The following is an 18,926-nucleotide window of genomic DNA, read 5'->3' as shown; positions in this document are numbered from 1 at the left end:
CTCCCTCTCCATGCCTCCCACCTCTCTCTCCTTCTCCATGCCTCCCACCTCCCTCTCCATGCCTCCCACCTCCCTCTCCTTCTCCATGCCTCCCACCTCCCTCTCCTTCTCCATGCCTCCCACCTCCCTCTCCTTCTCCATGCCTCCCACCTCTCCCTCCTTCTCCATGCCTCCCACCTCTCCCTCCTTCTCCATGCCTCCCACCTCCCTCTCCTTCTCCATGCCTCCCACCTCTCTCTCCTTCTCCATGCCTCCCACCTCTCTCTCCTTCTCCATGCCTCCCACCTCCCTCTCCTTCTCCATGCCTCCCACCTCCCTCTCCTTCTCCATGCCTCCCACCTCCCTCTCCTTCTCCATGCCTCCCACCTCCCTCTCCTTCTCCATGCCTCCCACCTCCCTCTCCTTCTCCATGCCTCCCACCTCCCTCGCCTTCTCCATGCCTCCCACCTCCCTCTCCTTCTCCATGCCTCCCACCTCTCTCTCCTTCTCCATGCCTCCCACCTCCCTCTCCTTCTCCATGCCTCCCACCTCCCTCTCCTTCTCCATGCCTCCCACCTCCCTCTCCTTCTCCATGCCTCCCACCTCCCTCGCCTTCTCCATGCCTCCCACCTCCCTCTCCTTCTCCATGCCTCCCACCTCCTTCTCCATGCCTCCCACCTCCCTCTCCTTCTCCATGCCTCCCTCTCCTTCTCCATGCCTCCCGCCTCCCTCTCCTTCTCCATGCCTCCCACCTCCCTCTCCTTCTCCATGCCTCCCACCTCTCTCTCCTTCTCCATGCCTCCCACCTCCCTCTCCTTCTCCATGCCTCCCACCTCCCTCGCCTTCTCCATGCCTCCCACCTCCCTCGCCTTCTCCATGCCTCCCACCTCCCTCTCCTTCTCCATGCCTCCCACCTCCCTCTCCTTCTCCATGCCTCCCACCTCCTCCCTCTCCTTCTCCATGCCTCCCACCTCCCTCTCCTTCTCCATGCCTCCCACCTCCCTCTCCTTCTCCATGCCTCCCACCTCTCTCCTTCTCCATGCCTCCCACCTCTCTCTCCTTCTCCATGCCTCCCACCTTCTCCATGCCTCCCACCTCCCTCTCCTTCTCCATGCCTCCCACCTCCCTCTCCTTCTCCATGCCTCCCACCTCCCTCTCCTTCTCCATGCCTCCCACCTCCCTCTCCTTCTCCATGCCTCCCACCTCTCTCCTTCTCCATGCCTCCCACCTCTCTCTCCTTCTCCATGCCTCCCACCTCTCTCCTTCTCCATGCCTCCCACCTCTCTCCTTCTCCATGCCTCCCACCTCTCTCCTTCTCCATGCCTCCCACCTCTCTCCTTCTCCATGCCTCCCACCTCTCTCTCCTTCTCCATGCCTCCCACCTCTCTCTCCTTCTCCATGCCTCCCACCTCTCTCTCCATGCCTCCCACCTCTCTCTCCATGCCTCCCACCTCTCTCTCCTTCTCCATGCCTCCCACCTCTCTCTCCTTCTCCATGCCTCCCACCTCTCTCTCCTTCTCCATGCCTCCCACCTCTCTCTCCTTCTCCATGACACCCACCTCTCCCTCCTTCTCCATGACACCCACCTCTCCCTCCTTCTCCATGCCTCCCACCTCTCCCTCCTTCTCCATGCCTCCCACCTCTCCCTCCTTCTCCATGCCTCCCACCTCTCCCTCCTTCTCCATGCCTCCCACCTCTCTCTCCTTCTCCATGCCTCCCACCTCTCTCTCCTTCTCCATGCCTCCCACCTCTCTCTCCTTCTCCATGCCTCCCACCTCTCTCTCCTTCTCCATGCCTCCCCCTCTCTCTCCTTCTCCATGCCTCCCACCTCTCCCTCCTTCTCCATGCCTCCCACCTCTCTCTCTCCTTCTCCATGCCTCCCACCTCTCTCTCTCCTTCTCCATGCCTCCCACCTCTCTCTCCTTCTCCATGCCTCCCACCTTCTCAATCACAATAACCTCTACAGTACCGTCCTTCAGTGACTCTAAACTAGCCCATAAAGGTGTTGCAGCACTGCAGTGGTATTGCGTAATCCATAGAGCTGTGGGATGGTGTGGCTTGTCTAAGTGCCTGTGTATTTCTCATTACTGAGAGTGCCCTCTGCTAAGAAATATCACAGAGGAGTTGATCGCTTATATTAGGATATGCCTTGTTTTTTTTTTAAACACAAAAAAAACAGAAAACCATAGACTGGTTATAAAGAATCTGTTAAGATACATAATGAGCTCTGAATTAAAACATTTAATTCACTTAAAAAAAAGTTAAGAGGAGCATCATAAAATTTAGGAGAAAATATATATATTTTTTTTACAATTTATTGAGATACTAACTATATGAATTCTAGCTACTGTCAAAGGACATGTTGTAACCTAGAAACGAAATACATTAGTCTATTACGAAAGCTAAAATGTTTATACAAAACACCAGTCGGTGAAATTACAGGAGTAGGTTTCAGTCTAAAAGCACTATTTTCCTATTGAGACGCAACACCTTGAAAATTGTACACTGTCTCTTTAAAAAAAAAATGGCGGGTTTGTGATGACAACGTGCAATGACAAGAGATCTGTCATACATTCATTGCTATCAAAGAAAGTGTGTTGCTATGATCATTGATCCCCTTTCTTTCCCGCGACCCCTCAGCTCGCCAACCGATGAGTTCACCATCCGTTTACATTTTGTTCAGTCACGTCAACGCGCGAGTCGTTTAAAAAAAAAACGGTGCACAACATGGTTTATGAACGGAAAATGCGATCCCGCTATAGGACGAGACAAAATGTCGCGCCGGTAATACACAGAGCATTCGGAAAGTATTCAGACCCCTTCCCCACATTTTGTTATGTTACAGCGTTATTCTAAAATGGATTAAATATAGATTTTTCCTCGTCAATCTACACACAATACCCAATAATGACACTGCAAAAACATCCACATGAACCTTAACCTGTTGAAACTCCCCATCCCGGATCCGGGATCGTGACTAAAGCCTCAGGCTCATTAGCATAACGCAACGTTAACGATTTCTGAAAATCGCAAATAAAATGAAAATAATGCGCCTACTCTCAAGCTTAGCCTTTTCTTAACAACACTGTCATCTCAGATTTTCAAAATATGCTTTTGAACCATAGCAATTCACTAATTTGTGTAAGAGTATGCTAAGCTAGCTTAGCATTTTGAGTAGCATTTAGCACGCAACATTTTCACAAAAACCAGTAACAAAATAAATAAAATCATTTACCTTTGAAGAGCTTCGGATGTTTTCAATGAGGAGACTCTCAGTTACATACCAAATGCGCAGTTTTTCCTGAAAGCGTCTGTGTGTAGGAGAAAAATCGCATTTGGCTACCGAAACGAACCGAAAATTCAGTCACCTACAACGTCAAACTTTTTCCGAATTAACTCCATAATATCGACCGAAACATGGCAAACGTTGTTTGGAATCAATCCTCAAGGTGTTTTTTCACATATCTCTTCATTGATATATCGTTCGTGGAAGCCTGTATTCTTCTCTAAATTCCATGGAAAAATACTTGCAGCTGACTTTTGCGCACCAATTTCAGCGCAGGACACCGGGCGGACACCTGGTAAATGTGGTCTCTTATGGTCAATCTTCCAATGATATGCCTACAAATACGTCACAATGCTGCAGACACCTTGGGGAAACGACAGAAAGGGCAGACTTACTCCTCTCGCATTCACAGCCATATAAGGACACAATGGAAAACAGAGCCTCAAAAATCCTACTCATTTCCTGGGTGCCGTCTCATCTTGGTTTTGCCTGAAGCTCACGTTCTAGGGCACGCACAGAAAATATCTTTGCAGTTCTGGACACGTCAGAGTGTTTTCTTTCGAAAGCTATCAATTATATGCATAGTCGAGCATCTTTTTGTGACAAAATATCTTGTTTAAAACGGGAACGTTTTTCATCCAAAAATGAAATTGCGCCCCTAGAGTTCCAAGAGGTTAATGTAACAAAGTTAATTCCACGTGGCCATGCTGCAAACAAACACCTGATGAGATCAAAGTGGTTGTTTGTTTTTGCAGTGAAAGAAACCCACAAAATGACTCACCTTGATAATGAAATGAATTAAATAGCAGTTTATTCTTCAGGTTGGCAGTAGTAGGTTGGGAGTGGTCAGTAAGCAGGGGTGAAAGTACAGTTTATCCACATTAAAATGACCCCTCCTAAATTATCTGATCACAGTCACGTCCGGCATGACTAAAAGCTCCATCAGCCTCAGCAGCAGGACTCGCAGCCGTCTAGTCTGGAGTGTCGGCTAAATGACTCAGATATACATGTACTGTAGGTCAGATCCTTTTTTGGACCTGGTTGAGCTAGATAAATGGTGCAACCGTGATGCTATCGATATTTTGTCGTATATGCGACCCAATTGTTTGGACTTCAGAGCCTTAACAGGCCCAGTGTGTCCTGGTTAGGGGAGGGTTTGGTCGGGGGGGGAAGGCTGTCATTGTAAAATGAGAATTTTTTCTTAACTGACTTGCCTAGTTAAATAAAGGTTCAATTTACAATAAAAAAAAGTCGACATGATTCAATTCTTGACTGTTTTATTTAACTAGGCAAGTCACCAAACCCTCCCCTAACCAGGACGACGCTGGGCCAATTGCGTGCCGCCCTATGGGACACCTGATCATGGACGGTTGTGATACAGCCCGGGGATCAAACCAGGCCTCTGGCACTGAGATGCAGTGTCTTAGACCGCTGTGCCACTCGGGAGTTAAATTAGAAGCCTTATCACACACTTCAATAGACTCAACCACTTTTATTGTTTAGTGCTGAGCTTGGACAAAGGCCTGGACAACCCATAGCTCTCCAGCCCAGACCAGGGCTGGGCACCACTGGCCCAAGTAGAGGAAAGCACTCATCAGAATCCAAAAACATGTCCACACAGCAGTGTTCTGGATTATTGGACAGTTGGCTTTCGTACTTTTTAGAATTCTCAGTGCGGCTCAAGCAATTTAAAATGGTCACACCCGTATTGATCAAGCCACACCTCATCAATCACAAAAAAGGGAGTAAACATACCTTAAATAGTGTATTTTTTTGGGGAAACGTTGTCATTCAATACAAACCGCCGCGCAACGTAGCAAACGTTGAAGCGAAATGAACGCACCCCTAAAAATGTTTTAGTGACAGAATCACTAACATGAATAGACTCAACCACCATTGGTTAGTGCTGGGTGGAGAATCTGTTTTGGATCTGTTGTCATGGAAACCTGACCCAAATCAGGGTCCGTGGTTGGCTCACCTCTCCATGATTGACTGGCACTCCTTCCTCCAGGTGAACCTGCTTCCCCTCCGCAGCCTCAGAGGACCGCCAACCATCCCGCCCCTCTCCCCGGGGCTGACCCCCGTCCTCCAATCAGGCTCCTCCTTCACCAGGGAGCGCATCGACAGGGTAGCACCTATAGCGGGTGCCAGGGAGGGAGGGATGACATTAAAAACCCACACATCAGGAGGGCATACAGCGCATTAGGAAAGTATTCAGACCCCTTGACTTTTTCAACATTTTGTTACGTTACAAAACCCTCCCCTAACCAGGACGACGCTGGCTGTGAGGAGCCTGGTTACCTGGCTGTGAGGAGCCTGGTTACCTGGCTGTGAGGAGCCTGGTTAACTGGCTGTGAGGAGCCTGGTTACCTGGCTGTGTGGAGGCTGGTTACCTGGCTGTGAGGAGGCTGGTTACCTGGCTGTGAGGAGGCTGGTTACCTGGCTGTGAGGAGGCTGGTTACCTGGCTGTGAGGAGGCTGGTTACCTGGCTGTGTGGAGGCTGGTTACCTGGCTGTGTGGAGGCTGGTTACCTGGCTGTGAGGAGGCTGGTTACCTGGCTGTGAGGAGGCTGGTTACCTGGCTGTGAGGAGGCTGGTTACCTGGCTGTGAGGAGGCTGGTTACCTGGCTGTGAGGAGGCTGGTTACCTGGCTGTGAGGAGCCTGGTTACCTGGCTGTGAGGAGGCTGGTTACCTGGCTGTGAGGAGGCTGCAGTGTACCATGGCAGCAGGTGCATCAGCAGCTCTCTCTGTCTGCCCCAGGTGGTGGAGGCGGTCGCGGCTGTAGTGCCCGTGGCGGCGTTGCCCGTCCCCGTGACGTCTCTGTCCCCTCCCCTGGCTGCCCTGGGTCCAGAGCCCAGGTTCTGGCCCAGCCCCTGGCCGAGACCACTGAGCCCCAGGCCCAGACCCGCCGGGCCATGCTGGCTTTCACTCCACCTCAGCCCTTCAGTCAGGACAAAACCAAACCAGTGGTCAGGCCAACGCCAGACATACGGAGACGTTCTGAGAGTTTTAGCAGAAGCCAAGTTGATACTTGCAGTCAATCAAAAATTACCTGTTTATATGGCTATCAACAGGAATATAGTTGATTAAAATGGCAGGCCAGACATAACTTGTTTTATCGCTGAATCATACTGAACGTTTGAGTTCTGTTCTGAACAGGTATTTAGCGCCAAAGCAGCAAATAATTGTAGAACTATTAAAGTGCCTAGAGAAATGCCAGGCAACACGTTAGCATTAGTATGCAGAATTAGCATCTCTGTTAGCGTTGCGATAAGAATTCTCATTGTTAGCCACGTCGGAATGAAAACCAGCACGTCCAGAAACACGACTGAGTAGCACAGAAAGATAGCAGCAGTGACACAGGAGAGGAGATGGTGTGAGGAGGCGTTTATTACATGCATGTGACTGACACAGGAGTAAAAATGACTTGTCTGGTGGGACGTTGCTTAAACAATCCATTATTTAGGCTACATCGTTTGCTGACGTAGAATTGAGCAAAACGTTTAGTGTCGTTTAGAAAACCCTCCTGGTGCATGTCTGTGGTCACGATGCTACTCTAGCTTGTCTTAAAAGGGATAGTTCAAGATTTTGGCAATTAACTACTTTTTTCTACTTTACCAGAGTCATATTATTATTTTATTTAACTAACAATTTGTTCTTAACTGATTTGGTTATTTACAATGACGGCCAAACGCGGACGACGCTGGTCCAAATTGTGTGCCGCCCTCTGGGACTCCAAATCAAGGCCAGTTGTGATACAGCCTGGATTCGAACCAGGGTCTGTAGTGATGCCTCAAGCACTGAGATGCAGTGCCTTAGACCGCACGCCACTCGGGAGCCCCACTCATAGATATCATTTGTATGTCTCTGTGTGTAGTTTGAAGGAAGTCCAAGGTAGTTTCTGGAGCCATTGCTAACTAGCGTTAGCGCAAAGACAGGAAGTCAACAGGAACAGCTAGTGTAATTGCCCGCCCCCCCCCCCAAAAAATAGGACATAAATTGCCAAAATCTAGAACTCTCTATTTAAGACACAGCTAGACAGAAACCACATTCATTCAAGCCAGATGACTTTGACATTATTGATTAGTATCTACAGTAACAGATCCATCTTTATCCTGTGTCTTTTCTTGTCATAAATATCTCTGTCTCCTGATTTCTGTCCTTCACTGAACTCTAGCCAGCCCTCCAGGACTCTGTGTGTGTGTGTGTGTGTGTGTGTGTGTGTGTGTGTGTGTGCGCGCTAGTCCGTCCGCGTCACAATCCTTGGTCACAGGGACGGGACATAAACTAAATGGACAAACAGCTCCTAAAAGAGCCCATAAACGTGTCATAGAGTCAACATGAACCCTTTCCTCCCTCCACGACAGACCAAGCAAACAGTAGCCTCCACCTCCTACCGTGGCTCTTACCTGGGTTGTTTTTCTCTAGCAGGTACCAGCGGTAGAAAGATCTGCGTTTTGAGTCGCTCATCTCCAAGCCCTGCTGCAGCAACCACTGGGAGATGTAACTCTGACTGATACCTAGAGAGGAGAAGAGAAAGAGGGGAGGAAGGGAGAAAGAGTGGAGGAGGAGAGGAGAGGAGGAGAGGAAAAAGAGGAGAGGAGAAAGAGTGGAGGAGAAGAGGGGAGGAGGAGAAGAGGGGAGGAGGAGAAGAGGGGAGGAGGAGAAGAGGGGAGGAGGAGAAGAGGGAGGAGGAGAAGAGGGAGGAGGAGAAGAGGGAGGAGGAGAAGAGGGAGGAGGAGAAGAGGGGAGGAGGAGAAGAGGGGAGGAGGAGAAGAGGAGGGAGGAGGAGGAGGAGAGAGGGCGGCGGAGGAGAGGAGGAGGAGGAGAGGAGGAGGAGGAGAGGAGGAGAGGAGAAGAGGGGAGGAGAGGAGAAGAGGGGAGGAGGAGAAGAGGGGAGGAGGGAGAAGAGGGGAGGAGGAGAAGAGGGGGGAGGAGGAGAAGAGGGGAGGAGGAGAAGAGGGGAGGAGGGAGAAGAGGGGTGGAGGAGAAGAGGGGAGGAGGAGAAGAGGGGAGGAGGAGAAGAGGAGGAGAGGAAGAGGGGCGGAGGAGAGGAGGAGGAGGAGAGGAGGAGGAGAGGAGAGGAGGAGAGGAGAGGAGGAGAGGAGGAGAGGGGAGGAGGAGAGGAGGAGAGGGGAGGAGAGGAGAAGAGGAGAGGAGGAGAAGAGGGGAGGAGGAGAAGAGGGGAGGAGGAGAAGAGGGGAGGAGGAGAAGAGGGGAGGAGGAGAAGAGGGGAGGAGGAGAAGAGGGGAGGAGGAGAAGAGGGGAGGAGAGGGGAGGAGAGGGGAGGAGAGGGGAGGAGAGGAAAAGAGAGCCAGGGTGAAAACATTAGAAAATATCCTAGACAGAAAGACAGTAATATCCAAGCAAAAATGATGTAAACCCCCCTACAGGTACACTGAAAGCTGTCTGAGCAGAAGAAAGGTATCACCTGTCACCTGTCCCACGATGGCCTGGGAGATCCTGCGGTTGTTGAGGAAGGTTTTAATCTCCTCCTTCACCAGGTTACTGTCCCTCCTAGAAGAACAGGCACCACAGAGTTAACAGACGACACCCATAGTAGGACTGATTACCAACAACGACCAGACGGCCTACAGGGAGGAGGTGAGGGCCCTGACGAAGTGGCACCTGACGAAATAACCTCTCCCTCAACAGATGCACCACTAAGAGCATCCTGTCGGGCTGTATCACCGCCTGGTACGGCAACTCCACCGCCCTGCAACTGTAAGGCTCTTCAGAGGGTGGTGGGGTCTGCACAACGCATCACCAGGTGCAAACTACCTGACCTCCAGGACACCTACAGCACACGACATCACAGGAAGGCCATAAAGATCATCAAGGACAACAACCACCCGAGCCACTGCCTGTTCACCCCACTACCATCCAGAGAGTGAAAAACAGCTTCTATCTCAGGGCCATCAGACTGTTAAATATCCATCACTAGCTGACTACCACCCGATTACTCAACCCTGCACCTTAGAGGCTGCTGCCCCAAATACAGAGACATGGAATCACTGGTCACTTTAATAATGTTTACATACTGCTTTACTCATCTCATATGTATATACTGTATTCTATTCTACTGTATTTACTAACTAGTCACCTTAATGTTTACATACTGCTTTACTCATCTCATATGTATATACTGTATTCTATTCTACTGTATTTACTAACTAGTCACCTTAATGTTTACATACTGCTGTACTCATCTCATATGTATATACTGTATTCTATTCTACTGTATTTACTAACTAGTCACCTTAATGTTTACATACTGCTTTACTCATCTCATATGTATATACTGTATTCTATTCTACTGTATTTACTAACTGGTCACTTTAATAATGTTTACATACTGCTGTACTCATCTCATATGTATATACTGTATTATATTCTACTGTAGTTTAGTCTATGCTTTACTCATCTCATATGTATATACCGTATTCTATTCTACTGTATTTACTAACTAGTCACCTTAATGTTTACATACTGCTGTACTCATCTCATATGTATATACTGTATTCTATTCTACTGTATTTACTAACTAGTCACTTTAATAATGTTTACATACTGCTGTACTCATCTCATATGTATATACTGTATTCTATTCTACTGTATTTACTAACTAGTCACTTTAATAATGTTTACATACTGCTGTACTCATCTCATATGTATATACTGTATTCTATTCTACTGTATTTACTAACTAGTCACTTTAATAATGTTTACATACTGCTGTACTCATCTCATATGTACATACTGTATTCTATTCTACTGTAGTTTAGTCTATGCCACTCTGACATTGCTCAATCTAATATTTATATATTTCTTAATTCCATTCTTGTACTTTTAGATGTGTGTATCGTTAGATAGTACTGCACTGTTGGAGTTAGGAACAGAAGCATTTAGCGACACCCGCGATAACATCTGATAAATATGTGTATGTGAACAATAACCTTTGATTTGAAGAACAAAACAGACCACACACACACATCCTGCCTCCTCACATCTACACTAATGTGAATCTACTAATGCCGTCAAATAAAAACGTGACTCACATTTTCAAACGGTCCATTTAGACTTTCCAAAGGGACATTTCGGTGAGGTTTCTCTCTCACCTGAATAGCTTCGTTTCACTGCCAAAAATAAAATTAAACCATTTTTAGGTGTTCAGCGAAATAACAACACAATGTCAAAATACAGGAAGCCTAGTCAAATAATTAACATCCAATCACATTAACTGATACTCTCTCGTGGGAATTCCACTAACAGTCCGTATGTATCCAAACATATAGATGTGCGTTGGTTACCAAGGGGCAAAGTACTGACAGGTTGTTGTGGGTTTTTTTTAATTGAGAGACCAGCTTAAAAAGTTCTTTACTGAACATAATGTTCACTTGTCTGACCGCTTGCATGATGACGAGTCTCTCACACGACTGGCTAATCTGGGTGGTGTTTTGTCTCGCCTGAATGGTCTGAATCTAGGATTACAGGGACTCTCAACTATATTCAATGAATTGAATCAGAAGCCACTGCCAGATTTCTGGATTGGGCTGCACTCAGAGTATCCTGACTTGGCAAATCACTCTGTTAAGACACTGATGCCCTTTGTAACCATGTACCTATGTGAGAGTGGATTCTCAAACCTCACTAGCATGACAACTAAATACAGGCACAGACTGTGTGTGGAAAATGTTTAAGACTGAGACTCTCTCCAATACAACATGTCAGACTGAGACTCTCTCCAATACAACCCAACATGTCAGACTGAGACTCTCTCCAATACAACATGTCAGACTGAGACTCTCTCCAACCCAACATGTCAGACTGAGACTCTCTCCAATACAACCCAACATGTCAGACTGAGACTCTCTCCAATACAACATGTCAGACTGAGACTCTCTCCAACCCAACATGTCAGACTGAGACTCTCTCCAATACAACATGTCAGACTGAGACTCTCTCCAATACAACCCAACATGTCAGACTGAGACTCTCTCCAATCCAACATGTCAGACTGAGACTCTCTCCAATACAACCCAACATGTCAGACTGAGACTCTCTCCACTACAACCCAACATGTCAGACTGAGACTCTCTCCAATACAACATGTCAGACTGAGACTCTCTCCAATACAACCCAACATGTCAGACTGAGACTCTCTCCAATACAACCCAACATGTCAGACTGAGACTCTCTCCAATACAACATGTCAGACTGAGACTCTCTCCAACCCAACATGTCAGACTGAGACTCTCTCCAATACAACATGTCAGACTGAGACTCTCTCCAATACAACCCAACATGTCAGACTGAGACTCTCTCCAATACAACATGTCAGACTGAGACTCTCTCCAATACAACCCAACATGTCAGACTGAGACTCTCTCCAATACAACATGTCAGACTGAGACTCTCTCCAATACAACATGTCAGACTGAGACTCTCTCCAATACAACATGTCAGACTGAGACTCTCTCCAATACAACCCAACATGTCAGACTGAGACTCTCTCCAATACAACCCAACATGTCAGACTGAGACTCTCTCCAATACAACATGTCAGACTGAGACTCTCTCCAATACAACATGTCAGACTGAGACTCTCTCCAATACAACATGTCAGACTGAGACTCTCTCCACTACAACCCAACATGTCAGACACTCTCTCCAATACAACATGTCAGACTGAGACTCTCTCCAATACAACATGTCAGACTGAGACTCTCCCCAATACAACGTGTCAGACTGAGACTCTCTCCAATACAACATGTCAGACTGAGACTCTCTCCAATACAACATGTCAGACTGAGACTCTCTCCAATACAACCCAACATGTCAGACTGAGACTCTCTCCAATACAACATGTCAGACTGAGACTCTCTCCAATACAACATGTCAGACTGAGACTCTCTCCAATACAACATGTCAGACTGAGACTCTCTCCAATACAACGTGTCAGACTGAGACTCTCTCCAATACAACATGTCAGACTGAGACTCTCTCCAATACAACGTGTCAGACTGAGACTCTCTCCAATACAACATGTCAGACTGAGACTCTCTCCAATACAACATGTCAGACTGAGACTCTCTCCAATACAACATGTCAGACTGAGACTCTCTCCAATACAACCCAACATGTCAGACTGAGACTCTCTCCAATACAACCCAACATGTCAGACTGAGACTCTCTCCAACCCAACATGTCAGACTGAGACTCTCTCCAATACAACATGTCAGACTGAGACTCTCTCCAACCCAACATGTCAGACTGAGACTCTCTCCAATACAACATGTCAGACTGAGACTCTCTCCAACCCAACGTGTCAGACTGAGACTCTCTCCAATACAACATGTCAGACTGAGACTCTCTCCAATACAACATGTCAGACTGAGACTCTCTCCAATACAACCCAACATGTCAGACTGAGACTCTCTCCAATACAACATGTCAGACTGAGACTCTCTCCAATACAACATGTCAGACTGAGACTCTCTCCAATACAACATGTCAGACTGAGACTCTCTCCAATACAACCCAACATGTCAGACTGAGACTCTCTCCAATACAACCCAACATGTCAGACTGAGACTCTCTCCAACCCAACATGTCAGACTGAGACTCTCTCCAATACAACATGTCAGACTGAGACTCTCTCCAATACAACCCAACATGTCAGAATGAGACTCTCTCCAATACAACCCAACATGTCAGACAGAGACTCTCTCCAATACAACCCAACATGTCAGACAGAGACTCTCTCCAATACAACCCAACATGTCAGACTGAGACTCTCTCCAATACAACATGTCAGACTGAGACTCTCTCCAATACAACCCAACATGTCAGACTGAGACTCTCTCCAATACAACATGTCAGACTGAGACTCTCCCCAATACAACATGTCAGACTGAGACTCTCTCCAATACAACCCAACATGTCAGACTGAGACTCTCTCCAACACAACATGTCAGACTGAGACTCTCTCCAACCCAACATGTCAGACTGAGACTCTCTCCAACCCAACATGTCAGACTGAGACTCTCTCCAATACAACCCAACATGTCAGACTGAGACTCTCTCCAACCCAACATGTCAGACTGAGACTCTCTCCAATAACACATGTCAGACTGAGACTCTCTCCAATACAACATGTCAGACTGAGACTCTCTCCAATACAACATGTCAGACTGAGACTCTCTCCAATAACACATGTCAGACTGAGACTCTCCCCAATACAACATGTCAGACTGAGACTCTCTCCAATACAACCCAACATGTCAGACTGAGACTCTCTCCAATACAACATGTCAGACTGAGACTCTCTCCAATACAACATGTCAGACTGAGACTCTCTCCAATACAACATGTCAGACTGAGACTCTCTCCAATACAACATGTCAGACTGAGACTCTCTCCAATACAACATGTCAGACTGAGACTCTCTCCAACCCAACATGTCAGACTGAGACTCTCTCCAACCCAACATGTCAGACTGAGACTCTCTCCAACCCAACATGTCAGACTGAGACTCTCTCCAACCCAACATGTCAGACTGAGACTCTCTCCAACCCAACATGTCAGACTGAGACTCTCTCCAACCCAACATGTCAGACTGAGACTCTCTCCAATACAACATGTCAGACTGAGACTCTCTCCAATACAACCCAACATGTCAGACTGAGACTCTCTCCAATACAACCCAACATGTCAGACTGAGACTCTCTCCAATACAACATGTCAGACTGAGACTCTCTCCAACCCAACATGTCAGACTGAGACTCTCTCCAATACAACATGTCAGACTGAGACTCTCTCCAATACAACATGTCAGACTGAGACTCTCTCCAACCCAACATGTCAGACTGAGACTCTCCCCAATACAACCCAACATGTCAGACTGAGACTCTCTCCAATACAACATGTCAGACTGAGACTCTCTCCAATACAACATGTCAGACTGAGACTCTCCAATACAACATGTCAGACTGAGACTCTCCCCAATACAACCCAACATGTCAGACTGAGACTCTCTCCAATACAACATGTCAGACTGAGACTCTCTCCAATACAACATGTCAGACTGAGACTCTCCCCAATACAACCCAACATGTCAGACTGAGACTCTCTCCAATACAACCCAACATGTCAGACTGAGACTCTCCCCAATACAACCCAACATGTCAGACTGAGACTCTCTCCAACCCAACATGTCAGACTGAGACTCTCCCCAATACAACATGTCAGACTGAGACTCTCTCCAATACAACATGTCAGACTGAGACTCTCCCCAATACAACATGTCAGACTGAGACTCTCTCCAACCCAACATGTCAGACTGAGACTCTCCCCAACCCAACATGTCAGACTGAGACTCTCCCCAATACAACCCAACATGTCAGACTGAGACTCTCTCCAATACAACCCAACATGTCAGACTGAGACTCTCTCCAATACAACCCAACATGTCAGACTGAGACTCTCTCCAATACAACATGTCAGACTGAGACTCTCTCCAATACAACCCAACATGTCAGACTGAGACTCTCTCCAATACAACCCAACATGTCAGACTGAGACTCTCTCCAATACAACCCAACATGTCAGACTGAGACTCTCTCCAATACAACCCAACATGTCAGACTGAGACATGTCTCTCCAATACAACCCAACATGTCAGACTGAGACTCTCAATACAACCCAACATGTCAGACTGAGACAATACAACATGTCAGACTGAGACTCTCTCCAACCCAACATGTCAGACTGAGACTCTCTCCAATACAACCCAACATGTCAGACTGAGACTCTCTCCAATACAACCCAACATGTCAGACTGAGACTCTCTCCAATACAACCCAACATGTCAGACTGAGACTCTCTCCAATACAACCCAACATGTCAGACTGAGACTCTCTCCAATACAACCCAACATGTCAGACTGAGACTCTCTCCAATACAATACAACATGTCAGACTGAGACTCTCCCCAATACAATACAACATGTCAGACTGAGACTCTCCCCAATACAATACAACATGTCAGACTGAGACTCTCTCCAATACAATACAACATGTCAGACTGAGACTCTCTCCAATACAATACAACATGTCAGACTGAGACTCTCTCCAATACAACCCAACATGTCAGACTGAGACTCTCTCCAACCCAACATGTCAGACTGAGACTCTCCCCAATACAACATGTCAGACTGAGACTCTCTCCAATACAACATGTCAGACTGAGACTCTCTCCAATAACACATGTCAGACTGAGACTCTCTCCAATACAACCCAACATGTCAGACTGAGACTCTCTCCAACCCAACATGTCAGACTGAGACTCTCTCCAACCCAACATGTCAGACTGAGACTCTCTCCAACCCAACATGTCAGACTGAGACTCTCTCCAATACAACATGTCAGACTGAGACTCTCTCCAATACAACATGTCAGACTGAGACTCTCTCCAATACAATACAACATGTCAGACTGAGACTCTCCCCAATACAACCCAACATGTCAGACTGAGACTCTCTCCAATACAACATGTCAGACTGAGACTCTCTCCAATACAACCCAACATGTCAGACTGAGACTCTCTCCAATACAACCCAACATGTCAGACTGAGACTCTCTCCAATACAACCCAACATGTCAGACTGAGACTCTCTCCAACCCAACATGTCAGACTGAGACTCTCTCCAATACAACATGTCAGACTGAGACTCTCTCCAATACAACCCAACATGTCAGACTGAGACTCTCTCCAATACAACATGTCAGACTGAGACTCTCTCCAATACAACCCAACATGTCAGACTGAGACTCTCTCCAATACAACATGTCAGACTGAGACTCTCTCCAACCCAACATGTCAGACTGAGACTCTCTCCAATACAACCCAACATGTCAGACTGAGACTCTCTCCAATACAACATGTCAGACTGAGACTCTCTCCAATACAACATGTCAGACTGAGACTCTCTCCAATACAACATGTCAGACTGAGACTCTCTCCAATACAACATGTCAGACTGAGACTCTCTCCAATACAACATGTCAGACTGAGACTCTCTCCAATACAACATGTCAGACTGAGACTCTCTCCAATACAACCCAACATGTCAGACTGAGACTCTCTCCAACCCAACATGTCAGACTGAGACTCTCTCCAATACAACATGTCAGACTGAGACTCTCTCCAATACAACCCAACATGTCAGACTGAGACTCTCCCCAATACAACCCAACATGTCAGACTGAGACTCTCTCCAATACAACATGTCAGACTGAGACTCTCTCCAATACAACCCAACATGTCAGACTGAGACTCTCTCCAATACAACCCAACATGTCAGACTGAGACTCTCTCCAATACAACATGTCAGACTGAGACTCTCTCCAATACAACCCAACATGTCAGACTGAGACTCTCTCCAACACAACATGTCAGACTGAGACTCTCTCCAACCCAACATGTCAGACTGAGACTCTCTCCAATACAACCCAACATGTCAGACTGAGACTCTCTCCAATACAACATGTCAGACTGAGACTCTCTCCAACCCAACATGTCAGACTGAGACTCTCTCCAACACAACCCAACATGTCAGACTGAGACTCTCTCCAATACAACCCAACATGTCAGACTGAGACTCTCTCCAATACAACCCAACATGTCAGACTGAGACTCTCTCCAATACAACATGTCAGACTGAGACTCTCTCCAATACAACATGTCAGACTGAGACTCTCTCCAATACAACATGTCAGACTGAGACTCTCTCCAATACAACATGTCAGACTGAGACTCTCTCCAATACAACATGTCAGACTGAGACTCTCTCCAATACAACATGTCAGACTGAGACTCTCTCCAACCCAACATGTCAGACTGAGACTCTCTCCAATACAACATGTCAGACAGACTCTCTCCAATACAACTCAACATTGCAGAGTTATGTGCAGCCTTCCAAACACACCCTTCTCATTAACCTGTGGCGAGTTATTCATCATTTTTGATGAACAAATAAGATTTGATATGTAAGATGGTTAAATAAAGAGCAAAGTGACTGATAATTATTATATTATTATTTGTGTCCTGGTCCTATAAGAGCTTTGTCACCTCCCACTTGCCGGGTTGGGACAGAAACTCACACTCATTCTTATGTTTAATAAATGTATCATATAGTGTGTGTGTGTGGCAGGCTTACAATGATGGCAAAAAAAACAACATTTGAGAGTGTGATGACCCTGGTGCTAGATGGGGTACAGCTGGAGGTTGAATGTTTGAGAAACACTGTAATGGTGGAAGTGAATACATTCTTCACCATTTGGGTTTTACCTCCCTGTATTTTTCACATAAACAAGATGCTGACTCAAGATTCAACATGTCTGGAAATCTACAATGTACACAAAATCAGAGCGACTCTGGTTTCTGGAATGTCTAAAACCTTGAGGGGGGGGGGAATAGAGAAAAAACACAGGGCTTAGATTGTTGACAAGATGTGAACTATATTTAGAATATTTATATTCTCCAATGTTCATTGAAAACATCAATACATTTTCACAAGGGGAGGACTTGTCTCTCTCAGAATACAGTGTTAATAGTTGTTGGTTAGTCAGCTAGCTGGCAAATGTTTAGCCATATTTACAGTGCCTTGCGAAAGTGTTCGGCCCCCTTGAACTTTGCGACCTTTTGCCACATTTCAGGCTTCAAACATAAAGATATAAAACTGTATTTGTTTGTGAAAAATCAACAACAAGTGGGACACAATCATGAAGTGGAACGACATTTATTGGATATTTCAAACTTTTTTAACAAATCAAAAACTGAAAAATTGGGCGTGCAAAATTATTCAGCCCCCTTAAGTTAATACTTTGTAGCGCCACCTTTTGCTGCGATTACAGCTGTAAGTCGCTTGGGGTATGTCTATCAGTTTTGCACATCGAGAGACTGAAATTTTTTCCCATTCCTCCTTGCAAAACAGCTCGAGCTCAGTGATTAGCCATATTTACATAGATGTCAAAACAGACCAGTCAAAACAAGACATGGTATCAAGAACAATGAGGCACCAATGATTCCCCGCAGCTTCCTGTCATCAGTTGGAAGATATCTGGCAGAATCACAACACTTGGACTTCTGCAGCATTGTTGTCTCCTATATTGTCAGAGACTTCTGGGAGTTTAGATTAAACTCACCCGGGTTCCCGTGTTGGTTTGTTTACAAGCGTTTCGCTACACACCTCAATAACATCTGCTACATATGTGTGTATTTGATTTGATTTTTTTTGCGGCGGTTGAAAGTTGATTGCATGTGATTTGGAACCTGGGCTGGAGGAAGGAGCCACGGTCTGGCAGGAAGCAAAGTCATCTCGAAACATATTTAAGCATCTGTAGTAATTAAAATGATTCTGTGTTTTCACATTTGCAAAAGGGATTGATTTTGGATTATTTTTCTTTCAGACAAACATTTCATCTGCCTACTGAAGGCATCACTTTTATTTTTATAAAAGAAACAATTAGTTGAAAATCCCCAAATTGTATGTTTAACATTTATTTTATGTTAAAAAGAGATGTATGTTTCTGGACGATGCGCCATGCTGTCTCAAGTTTTAATGTCACGTGCAGAGACACTCACTTCTTACTCCAAACAC

General features: G+C 46.3%; 1 protein-coding gene across 1 annotated transcript in view; it reads right to left on the bottom strand.

Moving 5' to 3' along the window:
* zgc:91944 (uncharacterized protein LOC436941 homolog) overlaps positions 1-18,926 on the bottom strand; it is a 51,436-nt gene that overhangs the window by 24,785 nt on the left and 7,725 nt on the right. The window contains exons 4-7 of the mRNA XM_064979514.1: positions 8,697-8,782; positions 7,675-7,785; positions 5,958-6,206; positions 5,244-5,400 (exon numbers count right to left, since the gene is read on the bottom strand). Coding sequence (XP_064835586.1) covers positions 5,244-5,400; positions 5,958-6,206; positions 7,675-7,785; positions 8,697-8,782 — 603 coding nt within the window. The remainder of the gene's footprint in view (positions 1-5,243; positions 5,401-5,957; positions 6,207-7,674; positions 7,786-8,696; positions 8,783-18,926) is intronic.

Source organism: Oncorhynchus masou, chromosome 12 (assembly GCF_036934945.1).
Source record: "Oncorhynchus masou masou isolate Uvic2021 chromosome 12, UVic_Omas_1.1, whole genome shotgun sequence".
Classification (NCBI taxonomy): Eukaryota; Metazoa; Chordata; class Actinopteri; order Salmoniformes; family Salmonidae; genus Oncorhynchus; species Oncorhynchus masou.
Note: the sequence above shows the minus strand (reverse complement) of the source record. Positions and strands in the feature narration are given on the sequence as shown.